Source organism: Pithys albifrons, chromosome 11 (genome assembly GCF_047495875.1).
Source record: "Pithys albifrons albifrons isolate INPA30051 chromosome 11, PitAlb_v1, whole genome shotgun sequence".
Taxonomy (NCBI): domain Eukaryota; kingdom Metazoa; phylum Chordata; class Aves; order Passeriformes; family Thamnophilidae; genus Pithys; species Pithys albifrons.
The window spans coordinates 20,422,446-20,442,572 of NC_092468.1; the positions used below are offsets into that span (position 1 = coordinate 20,422,446).

General features: G+C 40.4%; 1 protein-coding gene across 5 annotated transcripts in view; it reads left to right on the forward strand.

Annotated features, from left to right (window-relative positions):
• Positions 1-20,127, forward strand: part of TBL1XR1 (TBL1X/Y related 1) — a 112,625-nt gene that overhangs the window by 75,213 nt on the left and 17,285 nt on the right. For all 5 annotated transcript variants that reach the window (XM_071566066.1, XM_071566067.1, XM_071566068.1 and 2 more), the window contains 3 exons: positions 13,867-13,969; positions 16,131-16,276; positions 17,733-17,952. In XM_071566066.1, the coding sequence (XP_071422167.1) occupies positions 13,912-13,969; positions 16,131-16,276; positions 17,733-17,952 (424 nt within the window). In that variant the 5' untranslated portion in view covers positions 13,867-13,911. The remainder of the gene's footprint in view (positions 1-13,866; positions 13,970-16,130; positions 16,277-17,732; positions 17,953-20,127) is intronic.

Sequence of the window (20,127 nt, forward strand, 5' to 3'; positions counted from 1 at the left end):
GCTAGAAGAGGTCAGCTGTTAGCTCAGCCCAGCTCAAGTCAGCTGACAGCTCCGGCCTAGTCCACACTTCAGAGCCCAAATCTAGGCCCACCTAGGTGAACCCATAACAAAAAGAAAGAACAACAACAAAAAAAAGGATACACTGCAGGGTATGGAAAATCTGGTCAGGGATGATGACGGTATTGCATGTCTTTTCCATGTATTCCAGGCATATCAGCTCAGCATATATGCTGTTCTTAATGTTGTGCCAAAAGACCCTTGACACAGCTTCATTTAGAGAGAAAATAAGCAGATCTTGAAGGCAGAAGGCAGACCAGCTTAATGCCTAGACAACCTCTGGAGGCATGAGTGAGTGATTCATCAAATATATATGCTTGAAGGGAGAAATCAATACTATTTCTCATTGAACTTTGGGTATAGCTAATATAGATGGAGATGTTCTCTGCCAAAATGCATAGCACTAACACCTAGACATACAGTTTCTGCTCATGACAACTTCCACAGTCAGATTGGAGGTGTGGTGCAGAGTAGGACTTAAGAGATGCAGAGATTTAATGTTTGCATTGAAGGTGGCTGCTGTAGGAGAAACTGAAAATTGTGTAAATTAAGCAAAGAGGTGTTTGCAGGCTTGGAACACAATCTGGTCCCTGTTGCTGAGGTACTGGGGACAAAGTGTTTTTGTTGGAGCTACCCCTGTCCTGGTGAGGGTCCTGTGGCTGCAGCTCAGCAGGTTGTGCAGTTGAGTGTCCAGCCTCAGAGGTGGACTGGCCAAGTCACTGCACTGCCTCTGTCATCCTTTGGTTGTCACCTCACTGCCTCCTGTCACTGCCTCTGTCACTGTGTGTGGGAGGCAGTGACAGTCCTGAGAGACCAACAAGAATGGAATGGTGGCCCAGGAATGCCCAGTCTTTTATTTCATAACAGTAAACAGTCCTCTACCCTCCTGACCTGCTGCCACAGCCCTTGTAACCCACTCTGGGCTGCCTCAGGCACACACACCATCCTTGCTGCCTCAGCTGGTGCTGCAGCTCCGAGATGTTGCTTGTGTGGCTGTTGCTTTATTTCTCTATTACCTCATGATAGATCACACCTGTATTGCAGGTTAGTATGTACTGCAATGAAAGAGAAATGGGAATTTTACACTGGCCTCACATTTCTGTTACTTTATGTTGTAAGTAGAAAATAGGATGAGTGTGCTGATGGTGCTGTGTCACCGCCCAAGACGAATGAATCACCATCACTGCGCAGTGTCTGCGGCTGCGCTCGGTCCCGCTCGTCATGAGTGGCCCTGCCCAGTGTCCACAGCAGGGCTGAGATCAAGGGTATTAAACTCCCACTGTAATATTTGAATTATGCTTCACAGCCAAGAGGAGCTTTGCCTCTTTGAATACCAAAAATAATGTTTGTCAGACAGTGTTTGTTTCTTAATTTATTTCATGTTTCTCTAAGAGACGCATCTTGGTGTTAGGAAGCCAGAAAAGGCAAGTACTTCACATCCTGTTCTTCATTAGAAATAATTCCGATAAGACTTCTGAGTGATCTAAGTGCTTCTGGAAAATTTGGCTACCTAATTTCAAAGTTCACCTGAAATTAAATCTTGAGGTGCCAAAGTAAATACAGTTGGTTCGTGAAGCAATTCAGTGGTCCTTTTTCTAAAATAAATTTGTAAGCTTTAAATTCACTTTAATTAGTATCTCTTTTTTTTTCCCAAGGAATCTCAGATTTAGTTTCTTCCCCTGCTAATTGTTCTTTAATTAAACAAATAAAACCTAGATGAAGATAGTTTCATACTGCCCTTTTGTACTTGACCTTTTTTACGCTGGTCACTGATTTCAGTCATTTGTCCTCAGACACTGCAATTTGATTGTTCTTGTACAAAAATGTGCTGTAGTTCCATAAAGGCTTTTTAAAGACTGAGAGCTGTGGTTTGCACTTTTTAATACTGATGTTACATTTAGTTTTATTTAGGAATAAGGTAAAGTAGTGTTGTAGGTGGCATTGGCATGAGGAAATGAGGCTTTTTTTTCAGATATGCAACCTAGGGAGGCAGGGATAGTGTGGAGGAGTGTGAGTAGACATCCCTAATGTAGATTCTTCACATGTTGTTCTGTTTTTACCTTCATATGACCAATTGCAGAAGCGTGGGGGTGTTTTGATTGGGTTTTTTTTTTCCTTTTTGAGATCCTGAACCTGTAATGGGTATTTACCTGCAGGTTCTCTTAGGCTCATTTCAGTGAACAGGACTGGATGTGAAAATGCTTGGGTAAAGCAAAGAGTTGAGTTTTTAATCTGAGGGTAAACTTTCTTAAGCTTTCTTTAAAACTCTCCATTCATGCATAAAGCTGCAGTCAGTCGTGAGTTTCATCTCTTTAAATCTTTTGAGGTGAATGTCTTGGAGGTAGAAAGAACTTGTCAGTTTACATTTAATTTATTTCAGGCTTTAGGATCTCTTTCATGGCTGTAGAGAACTTTGAACATTAAATATGATGAATGTTAGCACATATTTTCAATACCAAATTTTTCAGCCAAACTGCAGTTAGATTCTCAACATGTTTAATATCTGGCTTAATGGAGAAAAACTTGTCTAAAGCACAGTGTATTTCTACTACGAAAGCTCATAAATACCAATGTGCCTGTTTGCCATCAGTCCATGGCTCATGAGTAATACTGGTCTTGTCCCAGGTAGTCAGAAGTATTCAAGGTTTTGTATTAAAAATAAAAAACAAACCCACAACAAACCCCTACATTGTTAATATAATTAATTATTTTTTTCTCTATCCAAAGGGCAATCTTTGCTTTTTCTTCATCCCAAATCTAAAAACCAAGAAGTAAATCTGGCCTCCCCTTCAGTCAGTAGCAGGTTCTGATGCAGTTGCTCTTGATTAAGAGCCACTAAAGCTGGAAATTTTATCTTTCCTTGTTAACAGTTTATATTTTCCTGACTTGAAATTTTAATAACTTGTAACTGAAGGATCTTCTCTGTGTCCTGTGAGGTTGTTAGGTTGGGGTTTTTTCTCTTTTTTTCACCTTATTATGGTATTTCCTTAGAGGGGTTTTGCATTTCATCCTTCATATTCAGAAACACAGGGCTCAGAACTGTTACTATTCAACAAGACATCTGCCTCAGGAAAAGAATTGGCAGCTTTCATGCACTCACAAAGGAATTTCAGAAAAATTATTTGTTATTCCCAAACTAGATGCTGCCAGAGTACATAATTCCAAAACTTCTTTTCTCATGGGAAAGGCATAAAAGACCAGGCTTAACAATGGGGAAATAAGCTGGGTTTATTTGCGTTTAGAATAGATCAAAGCCTCTTCACCTGTTCTGTGAACTGAGCACCTCATTACTGTCTTTTTTTTCATATATTTATATCACCAGCACTTCAGAAGTTGTGCTGTGCCTGATAATCCCTGATCTTTTCTGAAATACTGTAGGAGTCAGGGAAGATGCTCACATACACACACAGAGCATCTTTCCCTGGGTTTTCGACCACAGGAAATGCTTCTCTTGCTCCATTTATGTGGTCAGTATTATTTATAGAGTAGTTCTGTCAAATTCCGTGCTGAAAATAACACCTGCACTTGAAAATAGCTTTGTAGGAACTGAAAAAGCTGAGGTGAGCGTGTTGAGGCTCATACACAAAGGGCAGGGCAAATGAGTGAGTGGATCCTTTGTTGGGAAAGGTCATGTTCATGGAGCTGTCCGTGCCCAGAACAATATAAGTGTGTTTACTTTTTAGTTTTCCTTCGATCATTCAGTAGGAAAGATGAACCACTTCCCAAAACTGGTACTTCTGCCATGTGCAGTAATTTTGGATAATTACCTGAGTAATGATACTAATCTTAATTAAACCTAAAAATCTCATGTTTCACAAAAAATTCTTTTGCAAAACTGTGAGGCCGTGGTGGCCACTATTTGAAAACCTGGACCCTGCCGGAATTCCCTGATGTGCAGCTGGATGCTCTCAAAACAGGCAAAGGCTGCTCCGGTCCCTGCAGGCTCAGCCTCACAAGTACCAAGTCACACCACAGAGCAGAATTTGGAGTTTGTTTGATTTACTTTTGGCTATGCAATAATTCCATGTAGCATTATGGAATGGGCTTGAGCAAGGAGGTGCCCAACCTCCCTGCTGTATATGTAGATGTGTTCCTGGTGCAGAGGGTTCAGGAGAAGATGCTGGTTGGCTTTGGCAGGTGTGCTCTGGTCCCAGTTTCTGCACTGGTCCAGATGCTGTTCATTCTGGGTGGTTCTGTGCTGCTGCTCTGCACGGGGCTACCTCCAAATCACCTCGATTTGTTGTTGTTATGGCAGCATTGAAAACTCTTCCTTATCAAGAATGAGGGAACCCACTGCGGGAAATGCACTGACATGAGTCAGACAAAGGCTTTTCTCCTGCAGGCACTTCAGGACATGACTCAGGGCACAAGGTTAAACAAACAAGGATAAATAAAATGAACGGGGTTTAGTTGGAACACTGTTGTTGATGATTTTTTTTTTCAACCAGCAGAATTTATTTGTGAGAAATGTTAGCAACTCAGTGAGGTAATGGAAAAGCAGCAAAAGAAGAATGAGGCAAAAGAAATTGGTGAAGGAAGTTACAGATAAAGTCTGAGCTCTCTTGATGAAGAGATGGATTTGGGAGTGCAGAGAACGTGTACGCAGTGCAGTGAGGAGGTGAAAACCAGGGCCAATGCGTGACCACAGGCTCGAGATCGTATGTCAGATCAAGAGATGAAAGCTGGAAGATGGATCACCAGCTTGGGAAAGAGAGCAAGTGCAGTGGATGGAAACTGCACAAGGGTGACAGTACAGGAAAATGGAATAGGAGTCCATGCAGCTGTATGAAAAAATCCCTAGAGAAGAACAGGCTGCTGTTGTAGGAGTGTAGAAATCCCTTTCCACAGATGCCTCTGAGAACCACTGACATCAGGTAGCAGTGTAAATATTTTAATCATAAAAATAAAATTCAGGCAAAGCTACGTGGTCACTAATCACTGTTCCACAATAAGATGTACAGAACACACAAAAGCCCCTGAACCGTAGGCAGTTGAAAAGTGACTAATTACGAAAGAATGCCCAAATTTCAGTAGCTTTCCATAGACAAATAAATAGCATTAGTTTGAGCTCAGAATGAATCTTATTTTGTAAGCCATCAGCATCCAGGGCAGTGAAAAACTGTGTCACTGTTAGTGCACCAATATCCATCAGCTCAAGCAATTGATGTAGATGTAATCACTGTCTCTAATAGAAATAAAGTCGGGGTAATGGAACATTGTCACAGGATCAATGTCTCCTGTTTTGAAAATAAACCCCCTCAGCTTTGCTTTTGCATTTATGTACCAGCAGGCGACCACATCATTCAGTTCAATTGACACAGTCCCTTAGAGCCCTGAATGATCTATTGTGGGAACATCAGGAACAACGTATTGGAAAAAATGGAATGTTCCTGATTGGACTTGCAGGCCACATTGTTCAGTGGGTTTTCCAGCAGTGAAAAATGAGAATAAATCAGCAGAGAGCAGAAACTTAGCATGGTATGGAGGTCTTTAACCCTGTTTAACTGTTTAATTTCTACAGGTTCTTGATCAAAAAGCTTCAGCCATAGTACTTGAGTTTAATTTCCGCAGTGCATGTTCACAAATAGAAGAACATTTTTGAACGTTGCCCCTCTCCACCTTAGTTTCACCAGAAGCCCTTGAGAGGGCTCGTTTTGACTGTCTTAAGGGCTCTTCTCAATCCATTATTTTCTCAGAATTTTTTACAGAATTTGATCTGAGGATTAATGGGTGTGCTACCACATCCATCCATAATTAATTTTTTTGCGAGGGCTTTAATGAAGCACAGGAGATTAGCAGTTGTGTAGTTGCATGCTTAAAACTGGGTGCCTGCCGAGGAGGCATATCTGGGATTTTAAACAACGTTGCAGATGAGGTTTCTTCCAGTTTTCACCTTTGTTGGACGTGATTCCAGCAGCTGTTCTGTGTCTAGATCCAGCAAGTATTAGCAGACTGCTATTTTAGTGCTTAGTAAAGCCATTGAACAATTTCACAAAGTCTCTTGAGGCAGGGTCTAAAACTTTGATTGCAGAAGTCTTTACTTCAGCAATACCTAATTTCAATAAATACTGTTACTCTGTCTAAAGGGACATCCTTCTCAGGGCCTAAGAACAGAAGCTCCACAGGTAACTTGACGTTACCCTGTTCCTGAGATGGCCCCTCTAGGAAGAAGATTTGCCCTTTTGAGGGAGACATGGACAGGTGTCTCTTCTCCCTGGGAGCATTACCAAGCATTTGTCTGGTGGTTCCCTCTCTGTTACAGGGATAGGTATATTTAGCATACTGGGCCTGGAAGCTGGACTTGCAGGTCAGCTTGAAGGAATCCACACTGGCCAAACCAATATTGCTGCTTCCCCTGGTGACTGTGCTAATTTGGGTCATCACTGAGCAGCTATCACTTCCTAATCAGTTTTAGAAATGCTACATTTCCAATTTTGCTGCCATGAGCATCTGTCCACCATGAAGGTCATCCCATCAAGCCACAGGTTCTTTTCTAAAAAATATCTTTGCTCTGGATTAGATGTTTGTTCAAAGAGAATTCCATAATGTTCAGTTAAATTTCCTGGTGTATTCTGAAAATTATTTAAGTATTGGAAGAGGATGGTGGTTCAACTTTTGAACTAATACATCTGGACAGTTTTCATTTAAACCTAATTTGTCTGCATCAATGGGCTTGAGCTCTGTGACTAAAAGCCTTCACCAAATGAGATGCACAGGCTTGGGATCTTGGGGGGAGTCAGGGAGGGATGAAGTACTTACTTATGGTGGTTTTACTGTGTATTTGGTGCATATTCTGAACAGCTGAGTTTGGCTTTTAAGTTTGATAGGAATAATGTATTTTTCATCTGCAGAAAGATGTATCAGAACTATCTGCATTTCAGCAGGGTTGTAATTGTCATGCAGGAGAGTTGTGCCTGGAAAGAAATGTTATAGAATCAACAGAATGGTCGGAGTTGGAAGGGACCTCTGGAGATTACGTAGTCAATCTATGTCTATTTTCATTGTTACCCAAATAGTTGAAAAGTCTTTAAAATGTTAGCATACAATACCTCTTTGATATTCTCTTAGAGGAAATAAGGAGAAAAGTCTCCCCCAGACACAATTTCTTCTGTTGTTGCACTGTAACAATGTAAGAAAAAAAAAAGAACCTAGAGGGTGTTGAATAGTGTCAGTACCAGAAATAATATTCCCATTTCTTTAGTCAGCCCAGGGGATTACAAAATATGGCTGCCAAGAATCACTGCAAGATTCCCTATAGCTGTCCAGGAAGATGTTTTTTTAACACTAGAAAATACAGAAATTTGCAACTTTTTAGCCGTGGCCCTGGAAACAGAATACTGATATATTGTCAGTTGTGACTCTGCTGTAACATCCGGAATCCCAGCCTCCTGGGTCACCCAGCATGTGACTTTGGGGAGGAGATTTGGAGTTCAGTAATTAAATACTACTTTGCTCTAGGCAAAACCAACAAATGGGCTTCATCTGCAGCATATTTTGTAGCAGTACTCAGGACTGAATACTCAGATAAGTAGACAGTAACATATTTTTAGCCAAGGTTTTGGGTGGTTGTTTTTTTTTTGTTCTGTTGTGGGTTTTGTTTTTTTTCCTTCTTTTGCCTTTCAGGGTTGTAATTCTTTTTCTTCAGAAAATTTCAGTCTGGCTTTGTCATCCTGTATGCTTCATACTCTCAAATTGGCATGAAAAGACAGAGATTGTTGCCATAAATTAGGTCACTAAGGCTGAAGTACAGAATACAAATATTTATCACCAGAGCTAAGGAAGATAATTCAGATTAGGAAAGGAAAAGTTATTCTTTTAGTATTCAGAAATTAAGCTGTATTCTTGATTAAAAGCAAAGCAGTAGAATTAAAAGATGAACATGAGAAGCATGTCTTGATTCAAATTGCTAGAAGGAAAACCATCAAAGTCTGATCATATAAGAAATCTTTAAGAATGTTCATAAGATAGAAATACAGATAATTTTTTATGCAGGTTCACATTTGACATGTATTATTGAATCTTTAATAAAGGGCACATTTAGATTATGGCAATTTAGAGAGACAGGTAAAAATTCAGAAAATGAGAACTTTATTTTGAAATACTATGAAAAAACCACTTATGCATCCATATTAAAAAATGTTTTTCTTTGAATTCAGAACATTAAAAAGAATTCCCACCTGCAGATTGTCAGGTGTGGGAGAAGTTTACTAAGGGATCATTTGTATTGTGCCCAATACAGTACTGGCCCCATCTCTTAAGTGATGATGTGAAGGAGCAAACAGGAGTGTTTAAAGCAAGTAGGTGATCCAGTTGAAGAAAACTTTTTCTTCTTTCTAAAGAGTGAGAAAATGTTCATTTTGGTTGAAATTGGTGTCTAATAAAGTCTTACACAGGAACATGGGTCATTCACTGAATGCTTGAACCACTAGTTTATATCACAAGTTTTCCTTTATAAAGTGTTTCTAAAGGGCTTTACAGAACTCCTCTTTGGACGTAGTCTTAGGAAGTTCAGCAGCCATTTGAGGTAGACTCACCATGTCTCAGGGAAGAGCCTTTGGAAAATGCTTTAGTAGAACAGCAGCCACCAGGAAGGGCATTTTGTGGGGCCCTTTATTAAAACTGCACTTCTGCGAAGCTGCTCCTGTGGTGGCTTTGGTATCTGAATGAAGCCCTGCTGAAACCTCACACATCCAGGAGTTTGCCTGGTCAGAGTGGCTGGATTGAAATAGCAGCCTTTGCACTTCATTCAGCACGTCCAAGTTGATAAATCATCGCAGACTGGGGGCACTGGTGCCTCACTGTCTTAATCAACCTGGATACAGTTGGAGGAGCGGTGGAGTTCAGTGTATCAGCACTTTCCTGGGCTACAGGGATCGTCTGTCACCAGAGTCACCGTGACAGCGATCGCAGAGCTGTCGAGGGCAGGTTTGCCTGGCTGAGGGATCAGTGTTTGCTGCAAAACATAACAAAGAGCAATTGTGTGCAGTAATTAAATATATTTTTAAGAGAACTGATCAAAATGTAAGGTGGAATGGTAATAAAGTGTCCCAAAGGATTTGTAGGTGTAATCATTTTTTTTGGGTGGAATGAAAAAACTGCACTTTCTTAGGTTGGGTCACATAATCTGCCTTTTATTTTTTAATTATCATGATCATTAAAACAAGGAAGACTCTTAAGCAACAATTAATAAAATGGTGTCATTGTGTGCACGCATACTAACAAAATATTTGTCCGGATTTCCTGCAAAAGAGGAAAGAATAAAAGCTCTAGTGGCAATATTTCTGTTGTAGGGGATTTATTGTTTCTGTAGCCAGATTTCTGTTTTCCATGGATAAATGTAGCAGTCTCTCTGTATCTGAACATTAAGGATTTTTCAGAGCTACCCAGAGCATTAGCTGCTCCCTTTAACATCTCATATTTGGTATCAAACTAATGATCTCTATGTTTTGGGGAATTATTATTCACAGCAGCATGCCAGGTTTTCCTGTTATCCTACCTAGTGAGGATGTGTTAGAGCCCTCCTACAACTGCATAAAATACCACTTTCTTGGGCTGTTATTTGATGATACAATAACTCTAATTGTAGTGTAAATCCAGTATATGTTATCAAATGGTGATTAAGAGATACAGAGTGCTAATCTTACGTATAAACTTTCTCTGCCAGTTCAGGTTTGTCTGAAAAAAAACCCCAAAACAACAAAAAAATCTATTAGGCCAGGAGCCATATCGGGCAGCATCTGTTCTCCAGCATTTGGCATGAACCTGGAAGAGGAGCACAGGCTATAATAAACAAGCAGAGTGGAATAATGATTTGTCAGAACTACAAGCAGATTTGCACCATTGGGTACCCATTAGCCTGCAGATCTGGTGTTGGTGAGAGTAGAATTTGATCTCCTTATTAACGGATTTTACTTGTAAATTTTACCCAAATTTTGAAGTGTGTGAATTGTTCTCAAGGGGTGGAGGTGCTGTGGTGAGACCTGCCCTGTCTGAGTTGGGTAGGCAGGTACTGAAACACAGGCACAGTTTTGCTATGTGGGAGCCCAGTCAAAATTGATAAGTTGTCTCTGGGAAAAGAAACCTCATTTCCTTTTAAAAAAGTAGCTTCCGGATGAGTTTTTACGGAATTCCTGGCAAGGAACGAGTGGGTCAGTTTGTCTAAAGTGCAGGCGTGTGCTTGTCTTTCCTGATCTGATTTTGAGGAAATCTTAAGGCCAGTGTCTGTATAGACTGGTGTGTTATGCCTGACAAATTTTGGGAGTTCAGGAATTTAAAATTTTGGGAGTTCAGGAATTAAAAATGACTTGGGATACCTGGATACTGATTCTAACTGAACAGCAGTGTTATAAACCACAGGCTCATCCTCTGAGAAGGGATCCTACAGATAACCGGTGCCTGTGGTTTGGAGTTTTTGGGTGGTGAAGGGAGAACAGAGTGATTGGTCACTCCCACTGCAATCCAGTTTCCTTGGCACTGTGTCATGGCTGAGATTTGCAGGGGGGTGTGGGCTCTGAGCCTGAGAAGATCTGCTGAAGTGGACTTGGATTTGAGTTGTGAATGTCAACCCTGGTGTCATCACAGGGATTGGAAGCCCATGAGCTAATTGGGCATGGTTTGTAAGTCCTTGTGCACATCCTTTTTTGACCTGGTATGGGGTATTTTATTTATTTAATCCTGGTTTACCAGAAAGGAATCAACCTCGCATGCGCTGCGCCTGCTCCAAGGTGGAGAGCAAATGTAGAGGCAAGTGGGAGAGATTTCCTTTATAGGCAGAATGGGCTCTAAAACAGTACTGTGGGTGCATCATGCTTTACCATATAATTCCACAGAATGTTTTGAGGAAGACTCGGAATATTTTTAAGGGCCAGAAAAAAAGAGCCTCAAGGATCTCATTACATTTTCGGAATGATTTTGGGACATACAGCTGCAAATATTTTAAGATATTTTTAATTGTCCCCTTGCAAATTAAGCTATAAATCTGACTCATAGGAGTTATGTGTAACTTCTACTTATTTTTGTGTCATTTTTTCTGTTTCTTTTTGGTGACTTAATTGCTGTATCTAAAATAAAGAGCAATATTCATATCTATTAAGTTCCCAAAATAAGTAGTTGATTGCGTATGGAAATAGTGGATTTGGGGGAAATAAGGCAGCATTAATGAATTAGATTTCTTAGTATGCAGGGTACGTGTGTACAGGCATGGGTGGATACATAGAGATAAATTTTCCTGTAATTTTCTTGTTTTCAGCCTTTCCTTCTCTATTTGGGTTTCCATTTACATGACGCCACTTCTGAGAAATCCTCTCCGTCACCTCCCAGATGAGCTCTGGGGCCATGTTGGGCACTGGGGAAAATGGAGCTCACGTGGTTCGTAGGTTAGCGGGTTTATTTTCTTTCCCATTACTGTTTTCCTTCGGCAGACACCCTTGGCAAGTTGTAACTTGAGCGTGAAGGGAGGGGTGGCCGTGGATGTCGAGCACTGGCAGGAGCAGTGGGTCCCCTCTCCATCCCAACTCTGCTCCTTTTCACCATCATCCCCTCGGCTGCTGCTGCCTTGGATCATTCCCACTGGGGGTTTCCCAGGAAGCTGTGAGCAAGAAGGAGGAGAGGCAACAGAATTCCTTGGGGGGAACAACAGCAACTTTGCGGGTCAGCAGGATAAGCCCGGCAACCAGAATCCATCCCACTATCAACTTGTCAAAGGGAAATAATTATTGTATCATCTCCTGTCTGCACTTCTGCTGTCTTCTGTGTGACATTTTGCTTTGGGATGGGAGGGAAGGTGGTTTGGTGGTGCTTTTTCTTGTCACAGTTCCACACATCCCTTATCTGTGGACACTGGACCTGGGATGGGGAAACACACACTGGGCTTTTGGAGAATGCAAACCAGCTCCGAGAAAGGGGACGAAGCTGTATCTTAGTAAAACACTGGACCCTTTTGCTCCCTTTTCAGTTTCAGGTCCTCATCGGGCAGGGTGTGTATTACTGAAGGCATTTCTGTGTTTTTTTTGGTTGTCGGGGTCCTGCAGCCAGTGCTGCACTGCCACCTCCCGATGGCTGGGCAGCAGCTCCTGCCCTGCCAGAGCCTGGTGGAAAACACTTGGAACCAGCCCCGGAAAAATAAGGCTCGTTTGATTTGGGCAGGGTGAAGAACACTTTTGGCAGACAAACAAAACGTTCGCTTTTTTCAAGTCAGGTGAATTTGTGTGGCATCTCCACGGTTCTGCTTTGAGTGGGGAGCCCTCTTTATATTAATAATTCAGGATTTGTCTGTGTGGCAAATAGTACTTTCATCTGATTTCTGCATTTTGATCTATCTTTTTTGGTGATGCAAGAAGGTTTTAAAAATCAGTGACAGACTCATGAAACTAATACTGCCATTTGTGTGTGTGTATGTAATGTAAAAAGGCTCCTTTATGAGTCTCTTAAAAGTTAATTACCTTTTTCTCTGAAGGAGAATATTGTTCCTCTTCCTACTCTCTGTAACAAACAGTCTTAAAGAGGGATAATTTGCACTACATATGGCAACAAAACATAGCTGAATAAATTAGTGTTTGGTCCTGCACATGGTGGAATTGGTTGCTAATGCATGAAATGGCTAAAAATGCCATCAAATTTCACATACTGCTCAGTAAACGAGCCCTCAAGTTATACTGGAATTTGGCAAATGTGCCTTGTACCCCAGGCACATCTGGGAGCTGTGCAGGGGTGGAGTAGGGTGGGTATCAGAGTACCTTCCTTTGCCAGCCGTGTCGCACCCACTACAAGTTACTGTACTGGAGAAATTGTGCTGGTGGGTGGCTGGGTAAAAACCTGGGAGGTTTGCTGATGAAAAGTGCTGGACTGATGGTAGGAACGGGAGATGGACATTATTTCATAATGTGTTCTGGAAGCTGATGTTTTTACTTGTTTACTTGGAAAGGTCAGGGTTTGCAAACATTCAGAAGTCACGAGAACGTTCTCAAAATTGAGACTAGGAGTTAGAAAAAAATACTGTATTCTGTCTCATCATGTTGTAAACACTCTCGTTGCTTCAGGTTTTCAAAGTTTGTCATCAAAAGTATATACAGTCAGATACGTTATTTATCTTGCTAAATATTTGCCGTTAATAAAATCAGAGAAAAACTGTATTCATGTGTATCCATCAATATTTTTGATGCATTGAATGAAAGCCTTAGAGGAATGTTACTAAAAATGGTCTGTTTAAAGCTCATCTCTAATGTCAGGAATTCCTTTGCAAAGCTGAAGTTAGTGGCTGAGATGTTTTCTGATTTTTAGTGGAAGTAACTGGGCTTTGAACAGACGCCATGTTATAGCCCATATTGCATCTTTTTTACTAGAGGAGGAATACCTGAAAATTGGAGTAGATTAGAAAGTAAAACTGAGACCTTGCCTGGACACCAATGTGAAACCAAGTTTTTGGTCTTGGCTGGCCAGGTAGAGAAAAATCTGCATTTTAAAAGTGTTCCATAGTAATAATGTTGAATAGATGAAAGTCACTTGATTATTTTTTAAAACCTGTGAAATGAGGCCTTCTTAGTACTGATATTAAACAGTGTAGTTCCCTAGTCTGTACCAATTTGTATTGTTTGAGAATCTGGCCCTTCAATATTTAATTTACTGACCTTTATGTTGTGTTGAGGCAAATGCCTTTTTAATGACTCCAGTAGACTTATTTGCATTATAAAATAAAACCCTTGTCTATGCTGCCAGGGAGGTACTTGGTTTATAAACACAGCTTTTTTGGGGGGAAATACGTATTAGGTACTAGAAATATTTAATTAACCTACTTTTTTTTTTTTTTTGCAGGGTTGTGTCCTTTGTTGTGACCTCATGGTTTAACTGGGAATAAAGATGAGTATAAGCAGTGATGAGGTTAACTTCTTGGTATATAGATACTTGCAAGAGTCAGGTGAGTTTTTACAATTCTGGTTATTAAACAATGCATAATTTATTTGGTCTTCATCAGCAAGTGGCCTTAGCAAACACAGGCTCATTTAGTTATTTTGCCAATGGGCATGTGCTTTTGTCTGAACTGTTTCTTGGTATTTCTTCTCAACAAGAGAATGAATGCCTGCCAAGTTACCTTCTGTAACTTAATCAGATTTAGTCATTTGGAGTCTTCAGATGGCAGTCAACCAGCCAAGGACTCACTCGATTGCTAGAAATGCATTTTCCTGGAGATCACTGCTCTGCAGGGTAATGATGGCACTTTGCGCCTTTTTCTTCAGGGCTACTTGAAGAAGGAAATAGAATGATCAGCAAAATACTGGTGTTTTTTCCTGTGTTCTTGGAGTGATGGTGCTCCTGTGAGCTGGTCTTGTGTCGCTGAATTCCTTGCCTTAATGTTATCGTGGGAGGGCAGATGTTGCTCTGCTTCAAAGGAAGAAGTGGCAACTGTGACTGTATGACTCGTATCACTTGAATCTAAATAGAGATGAACAGATTTTTTACAGGAATAAGTCTTGGGTTCCCAAAATCCTCCCTCCCTGCAGGAGGATCTTGTCCTTTGCCACCAGGCTAGCCAAAACCTGTATCTTGAGAGTAAAAGAGTTCAGTACTGTCAGACTTGAAAAGAAACCTTTTTCCTGTCATGTTCATCCACACTGTGTCCGTAAAACACAAGCAGGAATGCAGCAGTGTTCCCTTATTTTTAAAGCTTCCCAAACCCAGTCAGATCAGCAGTTTGAGTGTGCGTTGCATGTTTGGGTTTCTAGATGTGGCCATATGGCTGCAGGGAGTTTTGTGGTGGTGGTTATTCCTGAAGCTGTGTAAGAGACATCATCTTTTACTCACAGCTGTGATACTGACTGCTTAACGCAGCCTACATTTAGCACGGGTAGATCTGACTGGAAGTCAGGGCATGCCCTAGTAAATGATCAAGTGATGATTGTCAGCTGGCAGGAGGGAATATGATCTCAGCAATACATAAAAGAGGTCTGCATATTAAAGCAAAAATAAACTGTAGTCTTAAGATAACAGTGTAAGAGATCAGCTTTAATGTCTGTGTATATATATGTAAGATACATATATAATTTATATTTTACTTTGCTGTTTCAACATTTACTGATTCCTAGTTTTGTTAAGTGATTGCTGGTGGGTGGCTTCAGGCTTCCTGAAAATGCACTTGACTGATGCAACATATGTCCACTTCTCATGGACTTTCCAATTTGAGACAGAGAAGCACCAGAAGCAGTGGAGGATGGCAGAGTTTTTCAGTCTCTGCTTGTCAAAAGACAGCAGAAACTCATTGTTCTGCCTGAGTTTATTGAAAACTATTACATGTTCTGATTCCTGTTGCAGATTGCTTTTGTCACAGAAGCCAAACTTACAAAATTGTTTCGTCTTCATTTGAAAGTTTGCAGGAAACTTCTTACTTACATGACAGGAAAAAAGGGAAAAAATAAAGTGGCTTAAGAAAAAATTTCAGGACAGAAAAGTTAATTTGCTGAAATAACTATTTTTCTCTAGGTTAAATTCAGTTTTTCAGTGTGATCAAATAAGTACCAAGCACCTGCCAGTGCTGCTCTGTAACTTATTTGCCACTTCTTAATCAGTGCACCGTGGTGATGTAGCTCTAAGTGCCAAAACACACACAATTATAACAGCACTGTACCGTGAGCTGAATTCTGTTCCATGTACAGATCCATTTCATTTCCATAGGTATCAAATCATTGAGTAAAAACAGACAGTGAGTCTTAGTGTCTTGGATATATATTTTTTAATTAAATGCTATATATGATACAGTACATATATGTAATTTCTGAATATATAAATATGTTTAAATGCTGTTGTGAATTGTATATTTTATATGTTTGTATTGCATCATGCACAAATATTCTGCCAATGGTACTGTAATTGATAATGTTTATATTTAAACATTTCTCTTTCTGTATATTTAAATTAGGGACATATGAGGGATATTAGATGTTTTGGTGTGTTTTTTTGTAGCTCATAAGTGTGCTATAATGTTGTATAATTTGCTCAGGTTTGTAAACAGAAGATCTACCATGGTACAGCAAGTAGCATTATCTGTCTGTAAATCATTTCTGATGTCTTTGCCTTGTCTTTAGGGTTTTCCCATTCAGCATTTACCTTTGGTATAGAGAGCCATATCAGCCAGTCTAATATAAATGGTGCTCTGGTGCCACCAGCTGCTTTGATTTCCATCATCCAGAAAGGTCTGCAGTATGTAGAGGCAGAAGTCAGTATTAATGAGGTAAGGAGGCTTTGCCTGCAGGAGCAATGTGTCCTTGCTTGCAGTAAGTTTGAATGTTAGTATTCTTTCTTAACTTTCTTGTATCCTATTTATTTACTTTTACTTCAGATTCCTTACTGCTGGTGTTCACCATGACTCCAGTGGTGGAACCAGAATGGAGTGACATAACTGGGTAGGGGTTCTGCCCAGTGCAGCCACACAACACCAGGCATGGTGTTCTGGCTCAGTGCTTAAAGGTCCGTTGTCTGTAGAGCTTTTTCCCTAATTTAATTTTCTAGTGCATCCAGAAAAGGGAGATAACATAATAATTGAGACAAGTAATCTCTTAATTTTTTATTTTCCTAGGCTGGCACTAGGGAGGTGGGGGAGCACTATGCAGCTCTTGTTTGGGTAATGTGTTGTAACGAAGCAATGGGAGCCCAAAGGCCAGGTTTCCAATTAGAGGGTTTGAATTCATGGTAGGAAGGATGAAGGTATATGCCAGTTTGCCTTTTGCCTCTGCTGACTAATTCATCTTGAGAAGGATCTATTAAATTTGATGTTTAAATGGTTATTCCAGCAGTACAGAAAGCTATGTATCTTCCTGCCTGATGCTACAGACACTTGCCCTCAATTTCCATTTTTATTTATGCCTGGAAGGTTAGCAGCCTTTCTGTGTGTCAGTTGGATTACAGAAGGAAATTTTTTTTTTTTTGCTACTAATTCTGCTTTCTTTCCAGTCTCCCTTATGTCTGGTGTTTATATGTCGTTTTCATAGTTCCAAGCAAATCCTTTCCCTTAGGAAGCCTCAGAAAAATAAAGCAAGTGATAAGAACAGAAGAAAGAGACCCTATATTTACTGCACGGAATCCTTCTGACTCCTAAAAATAGATCCTTACAAAGGCCTAGCATATGTATAAGGGTATTTTTAACTGGGTCTTGTCCATTTCAGGAGAAAATTTTTCCTTGTTGTTTGAAAGCATGCCAGCACTGTTTAAAAAAAGGAAGAAAACTAGTCAACTCTCCAGATAATATGTTTATGGAAAGTATTAGTCAAATAAGATAGAATAACTTCACAAGTCAGTGACCCAAGTTGCAATGTTTGCAGCTCACTCTTCAAACAAACCATTAGATTTTGCTGCAGCCACTCAAGTTTGAAATCATATTCATAGATAGCTTACAGAATTTTTTGCTTTAGCAGATGAATTAGCAAACTCAAAGCAAATAACTTTTGATTCCGTGGGCTCTCCCAGAGGCCTGCAGTGGTTTTTTTGCATATTTATAGTGGCCACTTAGCTTTAGATCAAAATTCCAATCCTGACCACCACAATGATGAGGTATCACTTCCAGCACCATTTATTGTATTTATTGTATAAATCACTTTTGCTATAGTTTTTCCTGGAAATTTTGCCCATAATGTTAATTTGTACTTAGTGTTGTCTTTTTTTGTTGTTTTTTTCCCTCTGCTGTAATTTAGGATGGTACCTTGTTTGATGGTAGGCCGATAGAGTCTCTCTCACTGATAGATGCAGTGATGCCTGATGTGGTACAGACAAGACAACAGGCCTACAGAGATAAACTTGCACAACAGCAGGCAGCAGCTGCTGCAGCTGCAGCCGCCACCAACCAACAGGGATCAGCAAAAAATGGAGAAAATACTGCGAATGGGGAAGAGAACGGAGCACATACTATAGCAAGTAAGTTGAGACAGAAATAACCTTAACCTGTGTTAACATTTTCTTGTTTCTCATAGTACCAGATAGTTGACAATGAGGTAAAAGTGTAGAGGTAACCCTTCAGCTTGCAGAGAAAACCTCCGTCATAGGTGATGCTTTAACAGACGGTCTCACCTTTGAATGTCCCCAGTTTGGAATTGCAGGAGGTGCAGACTTCTGAATTCATTAATTCACCATATTCCCTTGACCCAGTCTCACTTCTATTACGGCTCCTTTCCCATCTCTGAAAGTTTTTCACAGGACCCTCTGAAAGGTCTTAATATGAAAAGCAGAAAAAAGCATAATCAGAGGCAACTCTTTTAAAAGTTGCATCTGCTCAGATTTGGTCCCTGCACAAGGAATGAGGAGGGGGACTCTGCCAATGCCCAACCAGTTAAAACAGCATTGAAGCTCCACAAGCTCCCTCCAACAGGTTCTGTGAATCCCATGGATCAGAGAGCTGTACCTGGCTCCCCCAGGACAGACCTCCTTGTCACGCTGACATCATGGTTGCTGGGACAAGTCCTGTGTCACTTGTCCTTGGGGTGATATCCCTGATAATGGTTTAAGGGGGACACCTCAGCCCCTGGAGGGATGCTGTCAGGAACCATTGTCAGGGGACAAAGAGACCCCAGTGTCTCCCTAGAAGTGCTAAAGTCATATTGATGGGGTTACCAAAGAATGGAGTGTTATGAAAATGACATGGCCCTTCTTTGCCACACCCTGTGACACCCCTCAGGCATCTGTCTATCACCCCCAAAACTATTATTGACTATAGTCACTAAACCTACCTAAAGAAAAAAGGGTATAAAAAGAGATTGGATATGAACAAAAACTGGGAAAAAAGCTTCCACCACCTCTGGGAGGACAACCTACAAGCTATCCTGTTTCCCCCCACCCCATCAAGCATTGCAGGGGTGAGCAACCAATTCTTACTCTGTTTTCTTGTGGCTTACTAATTACAATTTGTTATAACTCACCAGGTAGATATGTTAGTGGGAAGCAGCTCAATTCTTCCTGTTGCTTTTGCTTTGGGTTACTGGGTGTGTTTAAATGTGGTGTTGAGCTGTTGTGTTTCTGGTCAGTAATCTTCTGTTAGTTAAGTTTGTCGTGGGGGGTATACTGCTGGATGTAGAATGTGTTTTGTGCTGGTTTCTTTTGGGGTTTTTTGTCATCAGTTAAATACAATCCTGCAGCTAAATGTTTACATTGACTCAGCAACCCATATAGTCATTGTCACATACTTATATTAACAAAAGTTTTTTCGGGAGCTGATACAGAGAAAGTTATTTTTCTTGCTATTAAGTGCGGTCCATAAACTAAGTATCAAAGACCTTTCCAGGCAGTGTGCTGTCCAGTGTTGTCTCTCTAGCTGAGGTGCAGACAGGATGATCTGGGTTATATAAAGCTTTGATATTCTGCCATGCTTATAGTTAATAAGTTTTCCCTGGCTAAAGTGTGGTCCTCATAGGAAGGTTAAAACCCTTTCCAGCCTGTGTTCTGTCCATGGGTTGATAGGCAGTGCTGGGTTCATAAAGCTTTGATTGTTCCAAGGGCACTTAGAGCCAATAACTTTATATTAATACAGGAGAGGGATAAGAAATCTTTGCATTTCTGCCCCGTCCTTTTCATGTGACACTTGTCTCTCTTATCAGTATCAGTTTTCATGATTTGCTATTCAGAAATATTCAGTGCAACTGCTCTCGGGTTTGGTTTATTCATTAATTCCATTTCAGCTTTGCTTGGTGAAATCAATTAGTTCTATTTGTCATCACTAGTTAGAGGATCAGTCAGGCTTAGTATTGAAAAGTCTGAGTCCAACATTAAAAAGTGATCCTGAAAATACTGTTCTGGAAGTCTGAATTTCACATTTCAGAGTGAGAGTTACAGCTCTTGCTGTAAAAACCCCTGAAGAAATGCCATTTTTGAGAGAATATTAGTATCAAGCCACATACAATTCTACATTTTACAGCTAGATTTTATTAGGGTTTGTTTTATTAGTATATATGATAAAAAGCTGGAAATACAATCTTTGGCTGAAACAAATAAGCTTTCTACTGTGATGCTTTCATTTAAAAATCTGAAGAGAATATTTACTTGTTAACTGTGAACTGGATAGAGTAAGGGTAGACCTTGGATCTCAGCACTGTTAAATGT